Raw genomic sequence first — 26,799 nt, 5'->3', positions numbered from 1 at the left:
ACCATGTGAAGGGAAGGCTGGAGTGAGTTGATGAAGGTGTATGCCCTTGTTCCTAACAACAACAACATTTATTTCTTATGTACCCAAAACCATATACAGTATGTCTCAGTGGGCTTTGATAGGCGCTACAGCTGAAACCCCCCACACTTGACCCTTTTGCACACACACAAAAAAACTTAAGGAGAGAGAAAAAAGAAAGGAAGAAACCTTGGGAAGAAGTTATACAGAGAGTGATTCCAGGGTAGAGTGAGCCTGCAATTGGTGTCAGTGCAGTGTTAATTTGTCCAACAGTGCAGTGACAATTTGTCCAACAGGTATTGTGTTGGAAAAATCCAAAGTGCAGTACAGAGCATCTGTCCATGTTTAGAGGTACTGGACAGTGTATAGTAGGTTTTACAGCTGCTGATTTGCTGCAGTGGGTTGTCCTAAAGTGGTTCCCATCTCCCTGTTCCTCCTGCAGACAAAGACAAATCAGAGAAGATCTTTGCCCTGTCGTTCGTGAAGCTGATGAGGTATGACGGCACCACACTGAGGGACGGAGAACATGACCTCATCGTCTATAAGGTAGAATATCAGCCTGGCATCAGTTCCCATCACTTCTTTTGCATCTTTTTATTTCTATGTCTCCTTTTGTTGATTTTGCTCTCAGCCAACAACTAGTCACTTACATGGATACTGATTGGTAACACATTTGTCTATGAACCATAAGACCACGGAGTCCCAGTTTCAAACCCCACTTACTACCATTATGTCCCTGAACAAGACACTTAAACCTGAATGTCTCCAGGGGGACTGTCCCTGTAACTACTGATTGTAAATTGCTCTGAATATGGGCATCTGATAAATGCTATACATTTAAATGGAATACACTTTATTGATATAGTGCTGAATAGTCATTCATTTGAGTATCGAACCATGATTCAGCATAAATATATACTTCCAGAAATTGATTTAACCTAATCTTGCCATCCTAAAGGGATAGTGTACAAAAAAAAATTGGATTCTATATAAATTTTAGCTTATATGTCACTATATGTTTTGTTTAGAAACACAGCTTTTTTTTAGTCCTAATCAAACTTTACTTTTGAATTTTCATTTTTGTACTGGAAATCGTATTCCAATTGATATTTCTTCCTTTTATCTTTATATCTAGCTTTTGTGGATCCCATTAAGTATTTTTTTTTCATATTCCAACTTTTCAATCTTGAATTATTAATTAGTTCATTAGTCAGCCATTTTTTATTTTCTTTATCTTACGTATTTCAAACCATTTCAACAATTGTACAAATCAATGTCTGGGAAACATTTTTTATTTTTAGTGTTGTTTACATACAATCTGCTTAACCAAAATAGATTAATGTTTTCCCTGAATCTTGGTATTGGATAACACTGTGTCAGCATCTGCTTGGAAGTTTTGCAGGATAAGATACACTTTGACAAAAACGAAAGGGATGTTCTTAGCACATTCATTTCATGTTTTTTTCTCCAGAGTTTTTCCCATATTGAGAACGATAAGATTTTATTTTTTGCTGATCATTTTGAAAAGATACTCCTATCTCCTGTGTTTCTCAGGCTGAAGCGAAAAAACTGGAGGAGGCGTCTCTGTACCTCAGTCTACCGGCCACCAAGATAGAGCTGGAGGAGAAGATATACCCCATGACAGGAAAGGGGACAGCCAACCTGGGCAATTCCACCATCAGCAAAGACTCATTCCAGATCTCCACCCTAGTCTGCTCCACCAAACTCACCCAGAACGGTGGGGGCACCTTCATTCCTGCTGCTTCTGCTGTTATATTATGTTTTATAATGATCTGAATATAACGTTCAAAAAATTCCTATCATTATCTCCCATTTTTTTCTGCTATAAAAACAGATTCATTATTTGAAGACCTGTATATATTCGAAATATATACATCATTATTTTAATTATAATTATACCTGTCTCAACCTGTAGTCTCGATGCAGAACAGGCTTTTTTTACCCTCACCTGCTCTTTTCATCCCCACATTTTTTTCACCTTGCTTTCTCCATTCCTCTGTTAAGTTTGCTTTTCATCCTGTTTTAACTTCCTTTAGCCTCCGCTTCCTCACCCCACCCCACCCTTCACCAGCTCCCATTCCTCCCGTAATGTGTCAGGCCCGTTCTCATAGCGAGGTAGTGCTGCTTTAACACTGGGTCTTGGTGTGATTCCGAGCTGTGGCTTTATTTCCCCAGGTGAATGCAGCTGGGGCCGTTAAGTCCCGGAAATCCCATTCTCTCGCAGAAGGTTTAAAGCTGTAGGAGCTGTGCGTGTATGTGTGTGTGTGTGTGTGTGTGTGTTCAGCTGCATTCAGATGCCTTTTAAAGCCCAGCACAGAGAACCCTGCCTGGGTAACCTCTCGGACTCTCGCTGTCTCTCAACGTGGCAACCCTGTGGGTGCTTGTGCAAAGTCTCATCTAAGAGACTCCCCATGTCAGCGTCTCACTCATGGATCACAGTGCCTCCCATCTGCCAGGTTGCACTAGGCGTTAACCTACTCAAGTCATTCTTTTCTTTTGCTTCGTGTTCTGCTGTTCTTTTTTTGATGAGGTGCCCTTGGTGTAGAAAGGTTGGCGAAATTCTTCTATTCTTTTTTTGGCCCTTTTTGGAGGAGAAGATGACTGATGACAACAAGCCGCTCCTGCAGGAAGGAGAAGTTAATTGTGTTGGTAACCCTTCCTTGCACTGAAGTAGTGGTTCTTGGTTTCAGTCATAGGTGAAGGATAAAGGAGAGGAACATGGTTAGGGAGTTGAGCAGTACGACCAGATGAGCTGAAAATGAAGGGAATGTCTGTCTGGTTACACACAGCATTATGTTATTACATGCAGCTTTACCAAAAAGAGCACACATTTTTATAAAAAAAAGCCTTCTTTATTGATTTTGGTTTAATCATTAATTAGTATCAGTTTATCAATGTTTTAAGATTAGATGATAAATTGAATGTATAGCATGTAGACTTTCTTGTTCAGTCAGTTGTATTCCTATTTATTGTGGTCTTTGATAACAGATTTTGGGATAAAAATCACACATTTTGTCACAACTGAAAAATGAGGCTCAAATGGAGAGTGACACTGACATGGTTTTTATAACACCCTGTCGGCTCTTGACCGAAAATAAAATGATGTTAATATGAAAATAAAATAATTGAGACAGTTCTGTGAACCATATTCCCAATGGTACTGTTTGAATTTAGATGTTTTCTGCAGGTGTTGCTTTCTTATATAGATTGTCAGATAGATACTTTATTGATACTTTATTGAAGGGGTAATGTGGAAGTTTAATTAACTGCTGTTTATTAATCTAACATGTTCATTAATTATTAATACATATACAAAAAGACATCTTTAATGATATTGATTGTGGTTGCGCTATTTCCACAGCCTGAGCTGTGAGGGAGTTTGCTATAGACACTAAATTAGCACCGGCCTGGACTCCTTCAGACAGCAGCTCTGTCGAAGGTCCAGCGCACCTTAAATCAGACTAGGCTTTTAGACAGCGCACTTATCACAGCGCACTCACCCTCCCTCCCTCCGTCTCTCCATGCGCGCTTTTGCGGCCGCCCTCGTTGCATCCACCCACCGGTGGTTTAATCAAACGCCGCCTCCTGAAAGCGAAAGGCGCAGTGATGGACGAGTGCAGTGATGTGATACCGGCTCAGCCTGACGTAAGCTACGATGGGAGCAATTGCTCTGTCATTCTACATCTCCACCTCTCTTCGTACACCAGAGGGGGCTGTTTGCAGCCATGTTTCCCCCCTCAGCTTCTACGTTGACTCACCCAGGTCTAATACCAGTAGTGCTGACAGGGTGGGGTTTTTATGATGCCCTGAGAGATCTTGGTGTAGATTTGTTTGTGTTTTAATGAAGACCTGAGTGCAGAGCCAACCTAAGTTTTTATGGGGCCCTCAGCAGAATTTGATTTGGGTCTTCAGCTCCCAGCAGGACACATTGTCTGAGAACGAGAATCCCCACATTTTTCACAATGATCAAATCGAAAAACAGTACTGCAGATACAGATAAACATTCTGTTACAACTTTTTTTTGTCACCTGAATTTCGTGGTGCTTGCCATGTTCAGTCTGAAACAGACTTTGCATTTGTGTCACATTCAGACTGAAAAATGGATCTATAAGTGGATCGGCCTTGTCTGTCAGATACCCAATACGTAACATTATGTCATTATCGAGCTTGATCCCAAGTGCGTAACAGATCGTCGCATCCTTAGTATTCACTATACATCACTCCATGCTTTATTACTAGGGCTGCATGTACCATGTTCATAATTATATTTTTTAAATTAATTAATTATGATTTATTCTTAAGTCTGAATCTTACTGTAATACAGAGACAGAGAGAAAGAGGTTCTGTCGAGGATATGATCTGTGAAACATTTGTTTAAATCTGGTTATCCACTCTATTTCCTCTCTCTACTCACCACAAGCACCTTGCTCGTGCTTCAAATGTCTCCATTTAAAAATAAATCTCCTGAACCATCCGTTTCCATATTTTATGTAGGGATTGTCTCCGTCCAGTTGTGTCAATTGTGTGCTTTTGCAATTTTTATAAATTTATCCAAGAATATGTTAAAGAAATACCTAATAAAATATGTGTTTTGGTAGTAAGTTCTTATGGAAGCTTGAGTGCAGAAGAACCATAGAATTTTCCATCTTATTCCCTCAGTTATTCCCAAGAAACACTTACCTTTACATGTATAGTATTTAAACTTCAGTTTTAGTTAGTATAGTTTAATTTAGTGTGTATATACATACATACACACACACACACACACACACACACACACTGGATCTCACTGGATCTCTCTCACCCACACAGGTGGCTGAGGTCACCCTCTCTGGAGGCTTGGTCGATATGTTCTGCTTTCAGCCACTTGTTTGAACGCTTCTGTACAGAGGCCTCCCGGCGCTTTACTGATATTAACGGCTGTGCTGCTTGAGTTGTGGTGTAGCTTTGAGGGCAGCTGATGCTTCAGAGACGGCCGCCTGCCGACAGGTCGCACAGTGCTCCTTGTGCCAACTGAAGCCAGTCTATAGTCTGTGTGATTTTTCGTCATCAAATGATGACAGTAATAGAAGTGTCACACTCACCGATAGCTGATTTTTTTCATCTGTTCGATCTCACACTGTGACTACATCTAAACATGAACCCACTAAAATTTTGATGTGAAGCTGGATATTGAAATATTTACATTTACGGCATTTGGCAGACGCCCTTATCCAGAGCGACTTACAACGTGCTTTCAAGTTACCATCGATGAAGTGATCAGTTCTGGTTCATTAGGACCCCCAACTATGAATACAATCTTTTTATTCAGTCTGTTGTGGATTCTGTACACAAGTTCGACAATAAGAAAGTTAATCAAAATATTCTTTAAAGAAAATACTCAGTGACTGAGCTGTTCTGACCTTAAGGGGATGTTCATTCCACCACGAGGGGCCAAGACGGAAAAGAGTCTAGATAAATGGGGAGACCATGCGATCAGTACTGGAGGCTCGAAGTATACGAGGTGCAGTGCGAGGTGTAATACGGGTAGGATGGGGCTACTCCCTGTTTGGCTTTGTAGGCCAGCATCAGTATTTTGAATCTGATGCGTGCAGCTACTGGGAGCCAGTGGAGGGAATGTAACAGAGGGGTGGAATTTGGGAAGGTTGAAGATCAGTTGTGCTGCTGCATTTTGTATGAGTTGTAGAGGTCGGATGATACTTAGAGGTAGACCAGCTAGAAGGGAGTTGCAGTAGCTGTATGTTGCATTGTATGTTGCATTGGCTGTATGTTGCTTTCAGTTTAGCAGACAGTTTAATAGAGAGGCAAATAATTGTGTATTTATTTATATTTTATCATTTTAGTATAAGCCTAATCACTGTTTAATAATAGCATAGCCACAGACAGCTAGCAAAAATTTAGTGTTCAGTTTTATATTTTATATTACATTTATATATTAATGTTTCTGCCTGGTAGAAGATCAGCAAACAGCATATTCCCAGATGCCTTTGAAGTTGTCTAGAAATGTCTCGTGAGCATGAAAATATACTGTTGTAATAACTATATTTATTTACTATAAATATTCAATAAATATTTTGTAGCTTTCTTTTTTGTTCCTATTCCCTAGATAGGGTGACACATCAAATTTGTTAGTTGGTTGTCAACTCAATCATGAAGAAGTCACCTCTTTGTTCTGTGTGTATATGTTCAGAACTTTGCAATACTTTGCATTATAAGTTACATTATATGTTGTTTATTACATACACAAATGACAAGTTGACAACATTATTATGGTACTTCTTAAAATGAAATTAATGAAATTATCTGGGTTCTAATAAAACAACATCCATTAAACCCTTCCTTTGTACCTTATTTTATGGTAATATACATTTTGTGTATATCTTGGCTGCAAAACATGTTATAAATAAAAAGAAATCACTTGGAGATTGGCCCATTGCTAGGTTTGAGGGCAAATGCATTTTCATTCATGTATTTGTATATATGTTAACTAATGGCATTTTCATTGGCTCCCATAGTGTTATCTAATGAAAAAAATACACATATAAATTAATTCTGTACACAGAAGACCAGGCTATTAGCGATGTGTTGTTACGCCTGTACATCACAGATATAACTAACAAAAAGCATTCTTTGCTAACATGCTTTTCCTTGTCACTGGAAATTATGAGTGTTTATTCTCTCTGTTGTGTGTGTGTGTGTGTACGTGCGTGCAAATGTGGGATATGTACACTTAGATATGTACACTTCCCTCGCCATCTCTTGTTCCCCCGGACCAAACCCTCCACCCTGACCCAAATGAAGTTACAGAACAGAAATACTGCCAGCTGACTCACTATTAAATAATTATTTTGCCCAGTCAATGGGTGTGGCAGAATTATAATTATTTTATTAAGTTGCTTTTGGTTTAAGGGTCGTCGTCGTCTTCCTCCGCTTATCCGGGGGCAGCATCCCAAGTAGGGAATCCCAGACAGCCCTCTCCTCAGCCACCTCCACCAGCTCCTCCGGCAGGACCCAGACCAGACTGGAGATATAATTTCTATAGCGTGTCCTGGGACGACCCGGGGGCCTCCTGCCGGCAGGACGTGCCTGAAACACCACATCAAGGAGGTGTCCAGGAGGCATCCTGACCAGATGCCCGAACCACCTCAACTGGCTCCTCTCGATGTGGAGGAGCAGCGGTTCTACTTTGAGTCCCTCCCAAATGTCCGAGCTCCTCATCTCTAAGGCTGCGCCTGGCCATCCTACAGAGGAAATTCATTTTGGCCCCTTGTATCTGCGATCTCGTTCTTTCAGTCATTGCCCAAAGCTCATGACCATAGATGTGGATTGGAACATAGATTGACTGGTAAATCGAGAGCCTTGCTTTCTGGCTCAGCTCCCTCTTCACCACGACAGATCCCCAATCCACCTGTCGATCTCCTGCTCCCTTCCTCCTTCACTCATGAACAAGACCCTGAGATATTTAAACTCCTTGAGGCAGGACCTTTGCGGACCAAACTCACGCTCCTCTCTTACAGGGACTGAATGGCCCTTAACAAAAGGCCATCCACCCCATACTCATGGAGAGGCCCCATAGGGTGCCCCTGGGGACACAGTCATAAGCCTTCTCCAAATTCACAAAACACGTAGATTGGTTGGGCAATGCCCCCTCGCCCCCTCGGTCACCGCCAGCAAGGGTAAAGAGCTGGGGGTTCCACGACCAGGACAAAAAACACATTGCTCCTCCTCAACTATCAACCCTACTCTCCAGTACCTTGGAGTAGACCTTTCCAGGGAGGCTGAGGAGTGTGATTCCCCTATAGTTGGAACACACCCTCTGGTCCCCTTCTTCTTGGTCCCCTTCCACCACCCCAGTCTGCCACTCCACCGGAACTGCCCCCGATGTCCACGCAATGTTGCAGCGATGTGTCAACACTACAGCCCTACAACATCCATAGCCATGAGATACCCAGGACAGATCTCATCCACCCCTGGGGCTCCTCCGCTGTGTAGCTATTTGACTACCTCAGCAACTCCTGCCCCTGAGATTTGACAGTCCATACTTAGGTATCCCAAGCCACTGTAAACAGTGTGAGCGAGTGGCTGCCTTCTTGTCCTGAGGCATCGGATTGTTTGCCTGAATCGCTTTGGAGCCGATCGGTAGTCTTTCTCCATCTGGGTTCAGACTCAATGTCCCCCACTGCTCTCGGGACGTGGTTAAAGCTCTGCCGGAGGTGGGGATTGAAGTCCATCTTGACAGGTTCTTCTACTAGGCATTCCCAGCAGACCCTCACTATACGTTTGGTTCTGCCAGGTCTACATGGCATCTTCCCTTGCCATCTGATCCAACTCTGGCCTTTTTAAATGAAGACAAAGTGCATTTACCCAGCAGTGCGTCACATTTGATGATAAATCTTTAAAGAACTTTCTTGCCAGGCACAGTCAGGACAGTAATTAATCTTGATCGCCACCTCTTGCTTGTGTTCTGATGTACAATTGTTTTATGTGCCAGAGCGTATTAATGTGTTTGAGAGGCAGATGCGTTGGGACGTCCCCTCAGACGCTTGAAGTTGGGAGGATTTGTCCTGAGTACAGAGATCACTAGCGATATATTAGGCAGACAAAGCTGTTTGGTTTTCTTTAATAAATTGATAAAATAAATGATACCACTGCAACTGTGAGTGCTGACATGTCTTATCTCCCTTTCTTTTTCCTTCATGTGTGTTGGTGATCTGTCTATCTGGATACTGTTTTGTGGCTCAGTGGACCTGTTGGGCCTGCTGAAGTGGCGTTCTAACACCAGCCTCCTCCAGCAGAACCTACGACAGCTCATGAAGGTGGATGGAGGCGAGGTTGTCAAGGTCAGAGTTTGTCATTCACTTTGTTGCTATTTTTTCTCCTTGATGTTGACTGTTTTTTTTACTTCTTTCATCTCTTCTGTGAATATTTGTTCTGCTGAAATAATCCAGATTGAGGAAGTAGGGTGTTAAACGTTGTTGAAAACATCATGATAGTTAATCTTCTTTGTGACTGAATTACATATCAACATAAAGGACTGACTGGGGTGGTAGTAGCCTAGTGGGTATAATAATAAGTCAAGAATAGAGAAGATAACCATCCTAATTTATCCTGACCAAAGTGGTTTCATAAAAATGAGGTACTCATTAACAAATACACATAGATTACTAAATCTGTGAGTAATATGTATCATACACTTTATGTCAAAATGATTGATGACCTGTCGATATGAGGTAAAAATGTTTTGATGCATTGTGTTCCATCAAAAACATTTGATTGTAGTAGCCTAGTGGTTAACTCACTCGCCTGTGAACCAGGAGACCCAGGTTCAAATCCCACTTACTACCATTGTGTCCCTGAGCAAGACACTTAACCTTAAGTTGCTCCAGGGGGACTGTCCCTGTAACTACTGATTGTAAGTCGCTCTGGACAAGGGTGTCTGATAAATGCTGTAAATGTAAATGTAGGTAGTTCCTCTTCGCCAAGATATCTAGCAAGCAGTCATTTCTGTTTATTTTTATAGATGTTAAAGATATGCTTAATGTGATATTGGCAAACACTCCCCATGCACAACATAGTGGCACAAAAACAGTACATTTTTCTCTGAGTAAGCATATTACTCTGCATAATTTAAATTATGTTAAAACACTGTATTCAAACTGATACCAAGCATTGACTAGTACCAGACTAGTACCAGTGCAAGATTACATCAGTTCTTTTGTTTTTGAAATCTAGGCTATTGTATTCCTAATGTGAACATGATTGCATTGATGCTAACAATTTAAGGTGCAGCCAATTTTACCCCAAACACAGAATGCAGCTTTAGTGAAATGAATCTTCCTAAATTCTGCTCATGGAACTGACTGTTCTTGAGCAATGTCAAGTGACTCTTGGTAGAAATGAAATTCCCTGTTTCCTTCCTGGAGATTTCCTGCCGCCCAATTTATCCTCCCTGTATCTCGGCTCAGCGGGAGGTCAGTAAATAAATCAGCAGCATGGGGGGAGATTGGATGCTGAAGGGGAAGAGTGCCCTACAACTTCACCTACGGGCCACGATGTACACTGAGATAGCTGGGATACTGCTTAATGGCAGCACCTTCATTCAGTCAGAGAGGGTTTTGGTGTCCATCATCATCACAAATGAATATCAAATTGGTTTGCTAATTGACCTTGGGGAGTTAAATATGGGCTCTGGTCCAAATTGGCATCCAAAAACATTGGCATCCGGAAGTCGACTAATTTATTTAAAACTTGAAACCTAGCTGTAATTTAAGCTTAATGCAATATTTTGTCTTGAGGTTGCTTTTATATGCTGGAAAGGAAATGCACTTATTTTATTTATAATAACAATAACGATTGGAAATAATAATGATTAGCAGTGGATGCCTAGCGGGTAGGGGAAACGGACTTGTAATCTGAAGGTTGTCAGTCAGGTTCAAATCCCGAACTGCCAAGTTGCCACTGAGGTGCCACTGTGCAAAGCACCATCCTCACACACTCTGCGGGCACCTTTCATGGCTGCCCACTGCTCACCAATGGTGCACCGTGTACTGTGTTTCACAATGACAATCGCATTCACTTTAACTTTAATAATTTTTTTAACTGCATGAGATCTTTTGACTTCATGTGATAACACATGTTTTCATTTGGCTGCTGTAAAGGTTTGATTAGTCATCCAACACGCCATCACAAATTCTCTGTGTGAGTAAAATTAGGCAGTGGTTGCCAGTGTTGAAATGACTGTAAATTGTCATTAAACCTATTGTGGCATGTGCGTGAGATGTATGTTGACTTCTTTCAAGAGGGTGGACTATGCTGAGCGCCCTGCTGAGTGGATCATTTGGCAGTGCATTTATATATGCATTGCCATCCTCTTGGTTATTGATTTCCCATTGTTTTGACATTTGCATTTCTGCTATGTCAGGAGTTCTGATAAGGGGATACAAAAAAACTTAATCTGAAAGAGAGAGCTGGCTGTTTCCTGTACTGTACTAATTCTGCTGTGAAAAAAATCTGAATATTTCTGATGGTAAAATCCAGTTTTGGGTTAAGTGCACATCTGCACTTGTCAAAGCACTGACGTTTCGTTTCCCCCTTTGAAAGATCCTGATTATTCCATGCTACAAGCTCCATACTGGTGCCGTGCCTCATTTTTAAAAGCATGATATCTGCAGCTCTCTCTGGATTGACATTAGATTTATGCTCTGGCCCAGACCAGGATTGTCACCCCTTGTAATAAATTGTATGTAATCGGTGGTGATGGATGTTTGAAGGGCAAGTGCCAGAACCATTTTAGGCACAAGAGGCACAGCTTTAACTTTGCGTCTCACAGTGTTTCGGTTTCTTTTTGAAACACCTTTCAAAAAATGGGTAGAATTGTTTGTAGTTTTTCAGTGGTGAAGTAGGTTGGAACACACTGCAGGATACTCAGTTTCAGTGAGGCTTGATGCTGAGAGTGGACTGATTTTTGGCCAACAGTCTTGTCATGTAACTGTTTAATGGATCCAGACTGAAATTAGATCATGTTCACTTCCAGTGATTGAAGTGACTCAATTCAATAATTTTTGTTTAAAATATATATATATTTTAGAGGTAGCCATAGATTCATTTTCTTAATCTAGATTAATCTCACTGTAGTCTTGGAATTAATCTAGATTAATCTATAGCAATCTAAATTAATCTAGATTAATTTCTTAATTAGTAATTTCTAGAGCTGTGCGATTCATGACTAATTGCCCGGATACTTTAAATGACTCATGAGTCACGAATCTGAGGTCTCCATTGAACCGAATCCTTCGAGTCCTAACTACACCATGTCTAAATTGTAAACTCCATTATATTGTCTTACATGAGTCCGGTTGTAGAAAGTTAACCGCCAGGAGCGCTAACCCGCTCTCTGATCCGGGTGCGTACTGACTCAAGTGACTCAAGTGACTCACGCACCTGGATCAGAGAGCGGGTTAGCGCTCCACTCAAGTGACTCAAGTGACTCACACACCCAGATCAGTTTAGTGAGTGACTCAGAGCGAGCCGAATCCTAAAAAGGATCCGAGTATTACAGCTCTAGTAATTTCACAGTTCGAAGACTCGTTCTCGCCCCCTACAGTGCAGGTATACATCCGCTAGGTATACATCCGCGCTAGGTATACAAAATAAAAAATAAAAGTCTTTAGGAAATAAGAAACTAAAAGACACAAGAAAGAAGAAATATACTTATAAATCTAGTGTAACCATTTAACTCCAGCACATTAGCTTGCGTAGTATAGACCCAGCTCCCAACCCAACTTTGTGAATAGATTAACGGCGATATTTTTTTTATCGCCGATAAGAGTCTCACGTTAACGCAGCATGTTATACACACACACACACACACACACACACACACACACACACACAGTACTGTGCAAATACATTAAAATTACTTTTAACAATTTAAAATATGCCAAGTAAGCAAACAAATCTAAAATTTAAATCATTATTTGGTTTTACTACCCCATGCTTTCAACCCAGAATAATTTCTTATAGGCACCTTTGCACAAAGGAAGGGATTTTGTAGGATTATGTTCAGGGATATGACCAATCAAAGCAATTTGACAGTACCCCACTGTCGTTTGTTGAAGCAGAAACCGCTGCATTTCAGGCTGAAAACCTTTTGGGGAGCAACCAAACTGTCACAAAGGTGAATTTGTGCAACTTGTTTGATTATAGGTCATGTACATCAACTACTGACATATCAAGTTCTTTTCCAGACAAAGGTTTCAAGATGTGTTTATTCTGCAGCACAACAACAGTGTTGCAGCCAATGTCATTAAGAACTATCTGAACTATCTCTGTTGAGCTATCTTTAGCAACATGGAGTCCTGGAAGTGAAATAGCTAGATCACATGACATGTTCAGATGAGGAAGATGGCTAATTTCTGATTATTTCACCACACTGGTAGCACTGCATTGTGCACTGCATTCTGTCTTAGATGGCCTTTCCTAAAATTGAAAATACCACACAGTCCTTGTTCAGTACAATGCTTTGTGTCATTTATGGTATTTATTTGACACCCTTGTCCTAAGCAACTGTGGAGGAAAACTGTATGACCTGAACTTCCCACGTGTTATTTGACCACAACCTTCGGTCATGAAATAATTAGAAGACAGTTGTCAGTTGTCTTCTAATTATTTCATGACCAAAGGTTGTGGTCAAATAACATGTGAGAAGTTCAGGTCACACAGTTTTCCTCCACACAACTTACAATCAGTATTTACAGGGACAGTTACTCGAGACACAGAAAACCTTCTGGTTCAAAGGCTAGTGTTTTACCCAGTAAACTACTACCACCCTGTGTCGATGCGAATAAGTCAGATATACACAGTGTGAGCTCACACACAGGAAGAATTGTGACTATAGTGTGCAGCTGTGCAAGTGTGACTATACTGACCTCCAGCTGCTGTCAGGTCTTCATGTCCTAAAATCCATCCTGTCATTCCAGTTCCTGCAGGACACTCTGGATGCCCTCTTCAACATCATGATGGAAAACTCGGACAGTGAGACGTTTGACACACTGGTGTTTGATGCATTGGTAAGGAGCCCTCCAGTGTTCAGTGTCCACACACTTTAGACTGTTTTGCACTTTTTACTTTAATCCCTAAGGAGCAACTAATTAACAAAGACAATTTCTTTGTGATAAAATCATGAATACACAAATGCTGGTCATAATTTTCCTGTTCAGTTAGACTTTAAAGACATGGCTGATCACAAGAGAGCTGAAAAGCTTTGTAAGCAGTTTAGTATGTGCCAATCGCCTAGGGTTGTGTGTGTCTGTGTGTGTTTAGGAACCCCAGTTCTTTATATATGTGAGGAATTCTGATTTGCTAAAGGCAGCCCCATGTGTGTTATGCAGACATCGCTCTATCCTGCGACCAGAAGAAAAATGCCATAACTGTGCCCTCTAACCATCCTTGGCATTTTCCCCCCTCAGTGTTTTTATTCTCTGTCCTCAAAACAAGACTTTCAGTGGAAATCAGGATCAAACAATGACAGCGTGCCAGCGATGGCATGCAAGCTGCCTATTTAAATCTGCAAATTGTAGCTGTAAAACCCATTTAATCCAATAAGCATACTTAGCTGTATTTTTTATTTCAAGTGTATGTGCTGAGAGACGTTATTTAACTTTTGTAATTAGTTTTAATCTTCTCATTTGCAAGCTTTGATTCGGTGCTTTCTTTGCTTTTTGTTCCATCAGCTCTTAAAGTACTAAAGTACCACATTCATTCTTTTAAACAAATTGCTGATTTTTATTAAAGAACATCAGTTTTCTGAAAAGAATAAGACCATTTCAATGCAGCTGGGTCAGCTCTTTTCATTTCCGAGTGAGCGGTGGGCACACCAGCCGTTGTCTGTAAAATGTCTGTTGACTGTTGGGTGACCCCCTCACTGGTTTTTGATTATTAGGGGTCTTGACAGACTGATTGAATCGCACTCCAGCATGCAGACAACATCTGTTCTAATGCAGCATGGAGTGGCGCGGGTGGAGAATGCCAGTTTGTATAAAAGTCATGCATTTATCGTTCTCTGTGCAGAATTGGTGCATCTTCAGCAGGAGTTGATGCCAGAGAGATTAATTAGCTTTTTTCCTTTGAAGTGTACATTTAGCCAAGAAAATAATGCCTTTTTTGTGTCCCTCAACATCATTATTCTTTTTTATCTCCTCTATTCTGATGCACCTTTTGTGCACAAACTATCTCTAAATTGCAATCCTTATCTCTCATCTTCAATTAAGGTTCTGCTTTATTGATGTTCATTGCTTCAGATGGCTTATAATTAAGAAGTTTTTGTGTAACTTTTTGGAGTGACTACATCTCAACCATCTAACTCTCCAGGATTTAGGATATTATGTGTTTATGAGGGCTGGTGCATTAATATTGTGATACTTTGTCTACTGATACATTATCGATATGCTGGGATTCAGTGTCTGTGTATTAAGGCTTGTCTTTGAAAGGTTAAATTTGTATGTTCCAACACGCAAGCTTTAGAACTGGACTTGACCACACATTAGCATTGTTTGAATAATTCTATAAAACAAAATGTAGTGATTTATAATTCATCTTTTTAAAACATTGACATTGCACATATATTCCAACCACTATTGAATGCAGCAATCAAGTGTACAGGGAGTGCTGAATTATTAGGCAAGTTGTATTTTTGAGGAATAATTTTATTATTGAACAACAACCATGTTCTCAATGAACCCAAAAAACTCATTAATATCAAAGCTGAATGTTTTTGGAAGTAGTTTTTAGTTTGTTTTTATTTTTAGCTATTTTAGGGGGATATCTGTGTGTGCAGGTGACTATGACTGTGCACAATTATTAGGCAACTTAACAAAAAAGAAATATATACCCATTTCAATTATTTATTTTTACCAGTGAAACCAATATAACATCTCCACATTCACAAATATACATTTCTGACATTCAAAAACAAATCAAAAACAAATCAGCGACCAATATAGCCACCTTTCTTTGCAAGGACACTCAAAAGCCTGCCATCCATGGATTCTGTCAGTGTTTTGATCTGTTCACCATCAGCATTGCGTGCAGCAGCAACCACAGCCTCCCAGACACTCTTCAGAGAGGTGTACTGTTTTCCCTCCTTGTAAATCTCACATTTGATGATGGACCACAGGTTCTCAATGGGGTTCAGATCAGGTGAACAAGGAGGCCATGTCATTATTTTTTCTTCTTTTATAGCCTTTCTTGCCAGCCACGCTGTGGAGTACTTGGACGAGTGTGATGGAGCATTGTCCTGCATGAAAATCATGTTTTTCTTGAAGGATGCAGACTTCTTCCTGTACCAGAAACTGGCAGTAGGACTGGGAGTTGAGCTTGACTCCATCCTCAACCCGAAAAGGCCCCACAAGCTCATCTTTGATGATACCAGCCCAAACCAGTACTCCACCTCCACCTTGCTGGCATCTGAGTCGGACTGGAGCTCTCTGCCCTTTACCAAGCCATGGGCCCATCCATCTGGCCCATCAAGCATCACTCTCATTTCATCAGTCCATAAAACCTTAGAAAAATCAGTCTTGAGATATTTCTTGGCCCAGTCTTGATGTTTCAGCTTGTGTGTCTTGTTCAGTGGTGGTCGTCTTTCAGCCTTTCTTACCTTGGCCATGTCTCTGAGTATTGCACACCTTGTGCTTTTGGGCACTCCAGTGATGTTGCAGCTCTGAAATATGGCCAAACTGGTGGCAAGTGGCATCTTGGCAGCTGCACGCTTGACTTTTCTCAGTTCATGGGCAGTTATTTTGCGCCTTGGTTTTTCCACACGCTTCCTGCGACCCTGTTGACTATTTTGAATGAAACGCTTGATTGTTCGATGATCACGCTTCAGAAGCTTTGCAATTTTAAGAGTGCTGCATCCCTCTGCAATGTATCTCACTATTTTTGACATTTCTGAGCCTGTCAAGTCCTTCTTTTGACCCATTTTGCCAAAGGAAAGGACGTTGCCTAATAATTATGCACACCTGATATAGTGTGTTAATGTCATTAGACCACACCCCTTCTCATTACAGAGATGCACATCACCTAATATGCTTAATTGGTAGTAGGCTTTCGAGCCTATACAGCTTGGAGTAAGACAACATGCATGAAGAGGATGATGTGGACAAAATACTCATTTGCCTAATAATTCTGCACTCCCTGTAAATGAGTTGATGATAATATTGTTTTGATGATCACCATGTTTTATACGTATGATTTTGATTCAAGAGTCTCACATTCATGCAGATCAGTGAGTTCCATTGGTAATAAACATGTTCAGCTATCTATTTTATTTATTATATTATTTTTTAACAAGGAGAAGTCTGTTCCCATCAGTAGGAATGTACAGAGTATTGATGTTCTACTGGAATGTGTGTTTGTATGTGTTTTAAGGTCTTCATAATAGGACTGATTGCTGACAGAAAGTTCCAGCACTTCAATCCTGTTCTGGAAACTTACATTCGAAAGCACTTCAGTGCAACATTGGCCTACATGTGAGTTCAGTCTTTAGTGTTATGCAGTAAGCAGCAACTAATAATAAATAATGTGCATACATCTGCAGTGTATGTGGTTTTGCAGATTGATTTGTTCCAAGTTTGATTGTTCCAATAAAATGGATTCATTAAAAAAAATGTTGTATCACATTTATAGGAGAGTGATGCATCAACATGGTAATATAATGAGAAATGTAACTAATTACTTCTGGTGTTAAGTAATAGAATAGTCAGTAACTTGATTAACTTGCCCAACACTGGTCCTCATGGGTGGTTTGTGTATGTGTTCTTACTCATGTTTTAGCTTTTGGAAGAAGTCTTGCTACATGTGCAAAACCTGTAGATAATTCATTTTGCTGGTGTGCTGCTCTTGGTTGATCTAGGAAGCTGACCAAAGTGCTGAAGAACTATGTGGAGCATGCTGAGAAGCTGACTGAGCAGCTTGTTAAGGCTATGAAGGCGTTGGAATACATCTTCAAGTTCATTGTACGCTCCAGAGTTCTCTTCAATCAGTAAGTTGCAGCAATTCTTAAAGTCTTTTGATAAAATGTTGAGATGCTCTTCCTGCTCATTAGGTTCAAATACATGTTTGATGGGACACTGTCTGGGCTTGGAATTTTTTTTTTTTAGTGACCAATACTTTTGTATTGAAAACATTGGTTATGAATAAACATGATGTCATACTGAAGATGTCATATTATAGAGAGATGTTGGTGGTGTACACGGTGTTGCATCTGCATCATCTATTTAAATTGTGTTTGTTTCTTTACAAAAAGTTTTATTACGACATCTTCTTCTCAGTGAATCTGGCCAGGATCTGACTATATTATATGTATCACAATACAGGGGAAGCTATTGTTCATGTTTTGCAGTACTGAAAATATTGAATTATTGAATATCGTAATAAAAATGTTCTTATTAGGTCAGAAATGATTCATTAAATACAGTCTGCAATCTGTGGAGTAGTACAGCTTTTTTTCTTGTACCGCTTTTACTTTAAGCACAGGTAAACTTTTTTTTCCTTTTGAAGCGAAATTGGCGTTTGCATGAAATGAACTTATTTGTCTGATCATAATAATTTAATTTAATAAATTTACTGTTTCTTTTAGCGGTGGGTGTGGACGTGTATGTTTTATTTAAAGAGACAATTTAGCTGAGCTTTTCTGAGCCCCAAGTATTTAGTTAAACCCTAATCATATTTGGAACAAAAAAAATTCTCAATTGAAACTCTCTGTGAGACTGGATTTTAATTAATTCAGCAAATGGCTTGCTCTCAACATTTCAGTGCATGATTTGAATAATTTTTTTTATTTACCTGGAGAAATGGCAATGACCCTTTTTTAATATGCATACTTAAAAGTGATTAACATGAAGAGCGTTGTCTTTCCTCTCAGTGTCTCAGTGGACTAGAGGGAATGGAAGAGAGAGTGGGGGAGAGGAATTGATTATTTCACACTGTGTAGACTTGTTTGGAATGCTAAGGTCTGGGAATCTTCTTATGTTTTCAGGGTTCACCAACATCAGATTTATGTGTAAGGTCAGAATGTGGGTTATGCCTAATTACCTTGGAAACGTTGTCTGAGCAGATACAGATGTTTTGCATGTCTCTTCTCTTGAATGCTGTGTCCGTGTTGATAGGAATGAGTGGGATTTATAGTTATTAGTTGTCATTGTTATACACACAAATTCTTTATTCAACTTCTGCATTTAACTGCATTCAACCATAACTGGTGGCTGTGGAGCAGTGTGTGGGGACAGTTTCTTGCTCAAGGGTACCTCAGTGGCACTTTGATGGTTGGTTGATTTTTGTCCTACAGCAGTCAATTTTTGAGCCTGCTTCTTTAGCCGCTTGGCCACAACTAAGCACAGTAGGGCTGCAACTATTTAACTATTTTTGGACTATTCTGTCGTTTTTTTTTTTTTCTTCATCGATTAATCGAGTAAACGGATAACTCATACTAGGGCTGCACGATTTGGGGAAAAAGACATCTTGCGTACTAATAGTGAAATGTTTCATTTCAAAGCGAACCATACTTATAACAACCTGAAATGCCCAGTGCTTTCAAAATACAATATTCTACAAAATTAAATAAATCACAAAAAACTCTTTTACATTACTGTCGAACGACAAACCCTGGTAAGGCTAAACAACTGTTTTGATTATATTTGGCCATTATAAAATCCTGTATTATAGTTCTTACGTTTAACCAAAACGTTGATTGGAGGCTGACTTGAACACAGGGATGCATAGCTTTGCTAGCTTAGCTAAGGTTAAAATTTGTAAACTGAGCTGAATTTCTTTAGGAAACCTTCAAAGTTTGAGAAAAGTTAACTAAACAGCTAAGAACAGTCTAAATAGTTAATGCCTACGTTTAGCCAAAACGTTTTTTGGAGGCTGACTTGAACACAGGAATGCATAGCTTCGCTAGCTTAGCCTAGCTTAGCTAAGGTTAAGACTTAACCTTACAAACTGGAGATCACTAGGGCTGCACGATTTGCGGAAAAAAACATATTGCAATTATTGAGATCAATATTGCAATATGCGATTGCGATATGATAAAGGACACTTGCTTGTATATCAATGAAAAGTCGCATACTAATAGTGAAATGTTTAATTTCAAAGTGAAACATACAAACTACTTATAACAACCTGAAATACCCAGTGCTTTCAAAATACAATATTCTACTAAATTAAATAAATCACAAAAAACTCTTTACATTACTGTCGAACCCTGGTAAGGCTAAACAACTGTTTTGATTATATTTGGCCATTATAAAATCCTGTGTTATAGTTCTTACGTTTAACCAAAACGTTGATTGGAGGCTGACTTGAACACAGGGATGCATAGCTTTGCTACCTTAGCTAAGGTTATTGAGCTGAATTTCTTTAAGAAACCTTCAAAGTTTGAGAAAAGTTAACTAAACAGCTAAGAACAGTCTAAATAGTTAATGCCTACGTTTAGCCAAAATGTTGTTTGGAGGCTGACTTGAACACAGGAATGCATCGCTTCGCTAGCTTTGCCTAGCTTAGCTAAGGTTAAGACTTATAAAGCGGGATTTTCTAATGGCCAAATATATTCAAACCAATTGTCCAGCCTTACCTATGAAATGTAATCCCCCGGGATCTGGTTTGGAGCGTACAGCGGTTTGTATAGCCCCAAGCAGCACAAGAGTGATGCATTTTTATGCACTTCTCTCCATAGACATGTATATGCTTCACACCACAGCAGAGCCTATCGCAATATGGCGGCGACGTTGACGTACGATGCAGCGCATCATGCGGCGTCTAACCATATGTCTCCGAATCGAAAGTCATGTGACCAAACACGCAAACTTTGAGAGAATGAGAGAATGGATCGGATATGTTGCCGATCCAATCCATGTACTACTCATTAAATCACAGCTTTATGCTGACACTGTGTCTGTTCCACGGGCTGGACGGGGTGTCTGTTTCAGCAACTTACTACCCGTTACTATCATTCCTTCTGAACGTACCACCAGCACCCCCGATATAAGAATAGGATTATTAAATGTTAGATCTCTCACACCTAAAACGGTCATTGTCAATAAAATTATTACAGATCAGGGGTTCGATGTACTGTGCCTGACCGAAACTTGGTTAAAACCAAACAAATTTGTAGCATTGAGCGAGTCTAGTCCTCCTGGATACAGCTATGTACTCCATCCTCGCTTAACTGGAAGAGGAGGTGGCGTTGCAGTAATTTATAAGGATAACCTCAGTATTACTCATAAACCCGGACAAGGATTTAACTCTTTTGAGATTCTACATACCAATATAACTCATGTAGTCTCACAAAATAAAAATCCAAAATTAATTCCATTGATTATTATTTATAGACCCCCTGGACCTTATTCTGAGTTTCTTAGTGAATTTACAGATTTTGTCTCCAACTTAGTTGTATCTGTGGATAAAGCCCTAATTGTCGGTGACTTTAACATCCACTGTGATAAATTAGAAGACTCACTATGAACCGCATTCCTGTCTTTATTAGACTCAGTTGGAGTTAACCAACATATAACAGGACCTACTCATGAAGGTGGTCACACGCTCGATCTTGTGTTGACCTTCGGTTTAAATATAGAAGATATAGTTACTCTTCCGCAATCTGAAATGATCTCAGATCATTTCCTCATCGCTTTTAAAATATGTCTCAGATGCAACAAACTCAATCCCCCTCGTTATAGAGACAAACGGACAATTACATCAAGTACGGCACAGAGGTTTATTAACACCTTACCAGATTTATCAACGCTGATAAACTCACCGTCAGACCCCGCTGAACTTGACCAAGCAACCAAATGTCTAGAATTAACACTGCGTAGTACGTTAGATATAGTCGCTCCCCTCAAAAGGAAGATAGTAAGAGATAAAAACTTAATTCCTTGGTATAATGCTCACACGCGCTTGCTTAAGAAGACCGCCCGGAAATTAGAACGCAAATGCCATCAAAGTAAATTAAACATATTCCGAATAGCTTGGAAGGAGAACCTACGTAACTATAAGAAGGCTCTTAGCATGGCTCGATCAACGTATCTGTCCTCGTTAATAGACAAAAACAAAAACAATCCCGGATTCCTGTTTAAAACTATAGCCAAACTAACCAGGAATAAGACAGAAACGGATACTACCACTCAATATCATCATAGTAGCGATGATTTTATGAATTTCTTTAATACTAAAATTGTCGCGAATAGAGAGAAGATTAAAAGCACAACAAATAGCTCTGCCGATATTTCCATGGCAAATAATCTTCTAATAGACGACCACTGACTAGAACGGTTCAACCTTATTAAAGAGCATGAATTAATCAAATTAATCTTGTCGTCAAATCAATGTACTTGCACTTTGGATCCGATTCCAACAAGGTTCCTTAAGCAAATAGCACCCGAAATTACAAATTCTACCCTCAAAATTGTTAACTCGTCGCTTAGCACCGGCCACATACCAAGTTCGTTCAAGGTAGCAGTCATTAGACCCCTGATTAAAAAGCCGGATCTTGATCGCAGTCAGCTTTCAAATTATAGACCGATATCCAACCTTCCGTTCATATCAAAAATCTTAGAAAAAGTCGTAGCCCAGCAGCTGAGCACATACCTAGACTGTAACAATATCCATGAAGTATATCAATCAGGATTTAGACCTCATCATAGCACTGAGACGGCGCTGGTTAAAGTGGTTAATGTCCTGCTGTTGGCCTCTGATCAGGGACGCATCTTGCTGCTTGTCCTGCTTGATCTGAGTGCAGCGTTTGACACTATTGATCACGCTATTCTCCTTGCCAGGTTAGAGAATGTCATTGGGATTAAGGGAACAGCCCTTCAATGGTTCAGATCATATTTGACCAACCGATATCAGTTTGTGGACATCAATGGTGTTTCGTCTTCACATAGTAAAGTAGAGTTTGGTGTTCCACAAGGTTCTGTCCTAGGTCCGTTACTTTTTTCTCTATACATGTTACCTTTAGGCGACGCCATCCGCAAACACGGTATTAGCTTTCATTGCTACGCTGACGACACACAGCTGTATCTGTCAGCAATGCCAGATCAGAGGCAGCAGCTGAACAATATAGAGAATTGTCTGAAGGACATTAGACAGTGGATGCTCACCAACTTTCTCCTGTTAAACCCTAACAAGACAGAAGCGCTTATACTTGGGCCTCAAGCAGCCAGGCATAAACTGGCTGACTACACAATAACCCTGGATAGCCTTTCTATCTCACCGAGTATTGAAGTGAAGGATCTAGGTGTCATCATTGATGCAGGTCTCTCATTCAATTCGCACGTAGATAATGTCACTAGGATAGCATTCTTTCACCTTAGAAATATTGCGAAAATAAGAAATATAATTTCAATGCATGATGCAGAAAAGTTGGTCCATGCATTTATTACATCAAGGTTAGATTACTGCAATGCATTACTGTCTGGATTCTCTAGTAGGTGCATGATTAAACTCCAGCTAGTTCAGAATGCTGCAGCCAGAGTTCTAACTAGAACCAGGAAATTTGACCACATCACCCCAGTCTTACAATCACTGCACTGGTTACCCATCAAATTTAGGATTGACTACAAAATCCTACTTTTAACCTATAAAGCTCTAAATGGTCTCGCCCCACAGTACCTGAGTGAACTTTTGGTTCTTTACGAACCGCCACGCCCCCTTTCATCAATGGGTGCGGGGTCACTACTGGTACCAAAGGTGCAGAAGGTCACAGCTGGGAGCAGATCCTTCTCCTATAGAGCTCCGCAGTTGTGGAACAGCGGCTGTCAGTGTCCGGGACTCAGACACAGTCTCAGTGTTTAAATCCAATCTCAAAACCTATCTGTTTTCTCTGGCTTTTTGTTAAAGTCCTAGACCCTCATTTCACTTCACTTTGACGCAGTGTCAATTATAAAGTCCAGTTTATCACAGAGTCCCTCTGTTAGACACAGACACAGACAAAGTTAAATTCACCCTAGATAGGCTGTCCTAGTTAGGGTACCGGGCCACTGTACCACCAATATACCACTATAACCACATATTTCAGTATCGGTCGTACAGTGCAACCGTCTGCCGCTGCTTCTGTTTTTTTTTCTCCGAGACACTGAATCAAGCACCCAGACTACTGGCAGACCCCAGTGAAGAGACCAGCAAATAAACTTGGTTCCTGACAACTGCTTAACAAGGACATACCATGAAACAAACCAGAGGGTCACCACAGCCACCACCACCGTTCCAACTACAGCTATAGGGATCTTCAAATGGACCATTAACATCATTATGGACACGTAATCTAGACCATGACACTGACTACATCCTGGACTTCTCCAACCCTACAACTGTAGGACTTATTATTATATCATCAACCCTGCACTGACACCATTTGCAGGCTCACTCTACCCTGGAAGGGGGTCCCTCTCTGTATCACTCCTTCCCAAGGTTTCTTCCTTTCTTTTTTTTCTCTCTCCTAGAGTTTTTTTTGTGTGGAGTTTTTCCTTGTGTGCAGAAGGGTCAAGTGTGGGGGTGTCAACTGTAGGGCCTGTCAAAGCCCATTGAGACATACTGTATGTGATTTTGGGCTATATAAGAAATAAATGTTGTTGTTGTTGTTCATGTAATTGCACAGACTGACATCGCGATTGCGATTAGATTACTCGTGCAGCACTAACTCATACTTTTGGGTTTTTAAACAACTCTATCAATAGTGTGTTATGCAACATGAAAATCCTCTTAAAATGAGCAAGCAATTCGCTGTTATTCCTCACAAAAAAGTTTTTTTTATTCAAACTTTTATTAGATCACATCTTAAAACCTTTGGGTTACTGGCTCCAGAACTAAGCCCATTTAATCAATGACATACATGGAAAAAAAAAAACTATGAAACATAGCCTATTTGTCCTTAGTTTTTTTTTTTTTATTATTAAAAAAAGAAAAAAGGGGTGTACACCCTGCTATAGCCCATCTGAGAATAAAGGGAAAAAAGTATAAAGGTACAAAATAGTAAAAAGAAAGTATTACGAATAATCCAACTTAAACAATACAGTTCATTTTCCACTTGTATCCAGATGAGGTAAGTTGGTGGAATGTTTGTCTTTGTGCAATGTTATGTGCAAAATAGAGAGAGAGAGAGAATTTGTCTTAGTGCATGTGTGTGCAATGCATGTGCAAGCATGTGCCGCTGTGATGTACAATAAATACGATACCTTGTAGAAGCTCCGAGTCCGCTTGGAGAAGTGCGGTTTACGTGAGGATTTGTTCGGTTAAGGTGCTGTAGCATTGATGAAGTACTTTTATGGTAAGCCGGGTCCGTTTGACAGTATATACACTGCACTACGTTGTCCACGCAGCGTAAAATGGTCACAGACTTCAGACATTTTATGCAAACAAAATCTGAAGAACTTTCTATCTATTGTGATGTGCAGTATGTAAGTCTGTGTGTGTGTGTGTGTGTGCGTGTGCGTGCGTGCGTGTGCGTGTGCGTGTGTGTGTGTGTGTGTGTGTGTGTGTGTGTGTCAGACAGACAGTGAGAGAGACAGAGAGATCATGAAGTTTCTAAGCCCTGGGACTGGCCAGTGGAACATTGCTTTGACATGGTAGAACAGAGCACATAATCACCTTAAGCCACACATGAGGAACCAGCCCTTGAATGAGTGACAGTCTGTCCTGATGTGAAGCTGTGTGTGTGTGTGTGTGTGTGTGTGTGTGTTTGGAGCCTGAAAGTTATCCCTGAAATCCCTGCAATGAATGGCTGTGTGCATGTGTGTGTTAACATTAACACCCACATTTTTGGACAATTTAAGTCCGCCTTCATACTCAATGAAGAATGCCCCTGCCACCCTCTTCATGATGATAGAAGACCTTCAGCCAGCTTTGGGTGTGTCCCTGTCCCATGGCAGTTTCCTGGCCTTCACACTCCCAACTATTTGGCACAGTTAGTGTAGCATTTGTATGCTGATTTTATAATAATTTGCTAACTCCACTGTTTCCTGGATGGCAGGAACTTGGAGGTAATAGTTTTATTTTTTATGGCAATAATGCCACACCCAACCTGACACCACACCCGACTTGTTGGAAATGTTGGAAAATCATTGTTAGCAGTGCCTGTTGTTGGTTAGCCATAGTTAGCAAGGTAATGTGAAACATTTCAATACACCATCATTTGTGTATAAAAACTAGAGGTGGGCATAGATTAATTTTCTTAAACTAGATTAATCTCACTGTAATCTTGGAATTAATCTAGATGAATCTAGAGTAAACACAATTAATCTAGATTAATATTGAATAAGCAACATTAATCTATATTATTCTAGATTGATCTAGATTAAAATGGCTCATTTGAATTCTGACGAAGGCATTCAGAAGATGTGTACTACCCAAATAATGACTAAAAGTAAGTCTTTGAGAACGGGTTTCTCTCCTGTTTCCAAAATGCATCACAAACTGCTTGAGAAAGCTGTTCTACTATGATAATTGGTGATGAAAATAAATTATGTTCAATAAGATGTACTTGTGTTTACCAACTGTTTATTCAGTTAAATAGCTGCATCCATGTTACCACGTCACGTTTGAAGTGGTAATTTCACAGTTCGAAGACTCGTTCTCGCCCCCTACAGTGTATTTGGGCTAGGTATAAATCCGCGCTAAAATATCAAGGTGAAAGTCATCATAGTGTAGCGGTTCTTCTTCTGCGTTGTGTAACTTTTTGATTTCGTTTCTTGAACCACAAATGATGAGCTGACACCCAAGAGATTTTCTGTGCAAAGTGTATTCTGTACAAAAAGCAAGGTCGCGTCAGAACGTCGCGTCACACATCGCGTCTTTCTGCACCTCTCTCTTCTCTCACAACTCACGCCATGTGTCCAAGAGAACTGAACATTAACATAAAGCATTCACAATTTACAATACTGCATACCTGTACAAAAAGCAAGGTCGCGTCAGAACATTGCGTCACACATTGTGTCTTTCTGCACCTCTCTCTACAATATACAGTATTAAAAGAACATAAAAAAAATATTCACAAAATAACACACATGCAAAATATTCCTAATATGTACATAAATTAAAATGAAAGAAATAACTTTTTGCACACAAACCCCACGCACCTCTCACAGCTCACGCCATGTGTCCAAGAGACCTGAACTGGGTCTCAAAAACAAAATAAAAGTCTTTAGGAAATAAGAAACTAAAAGACACAAGACACATAAATCTAGTGTAAGCATTTAACTCCGGCACAATAGC

At 40.1% G+C, this 26,799-nt stretch overlaps 1 protein-coding gene across 4 annotated transcripts in view; it reads left to right on the top strand.

Annotated features, from left to right (window-relative positions):
• dock1 (dedicator of cytokinesis 1) overlaps positions 1–26,799 on the top strand; it is a 263,022-nt gene that overhangs the window by 58,239 nt on the left and 177,984 nt on the right. For all 4 annotated transcript variants that reach the window (XM_028961081.1, XM_028961080.1, XM_028961083.1 and 1 more), the window contains exons 17-22: positions 461–564; positions 1,573–1,756; positions 8,782–8,879; positions 13,518–13,607; positions 16,963–17,063; positions 17,447–17,575. In XM_028961081.1, the coding sequence (XP_028816914.1) occupies positions 461–564; positions 1,573–1,756; positions 8,782–8,879; positions 13,518–13,607; positions 16,963–17,063; positions 17,447–17,575 (706 nt within the window). The remainder of the gene's footprint in view (positions 1–460; positions 565–1,572; positions 1,757–8,781; positions 8,880–13,517; positions 13,608–16,962; positions 17,064–17,446; positions 17,576–26,799) is intronic.

The sequence above is a fragment of the Denticeps clupeoides genome, chromosome 2 (assembly GCF_900700375.1).
Source record: "Denticeps clupeoides chromosome 2, fDenClu1.1, whole genome shotgun sequence".
NCBI classification, from domain to species: Eukaryota; Metazoa; Chordata; class Actinopteri; order Clupeiformes; family Denticipitidae; genus Denticeps; species Denticeps clupeoides.
The sequence above is the reverse complement of the archived record's forward strand: the minus strand, read 5'-3'. Positions and strand labels throughout refer to the sequence as shown.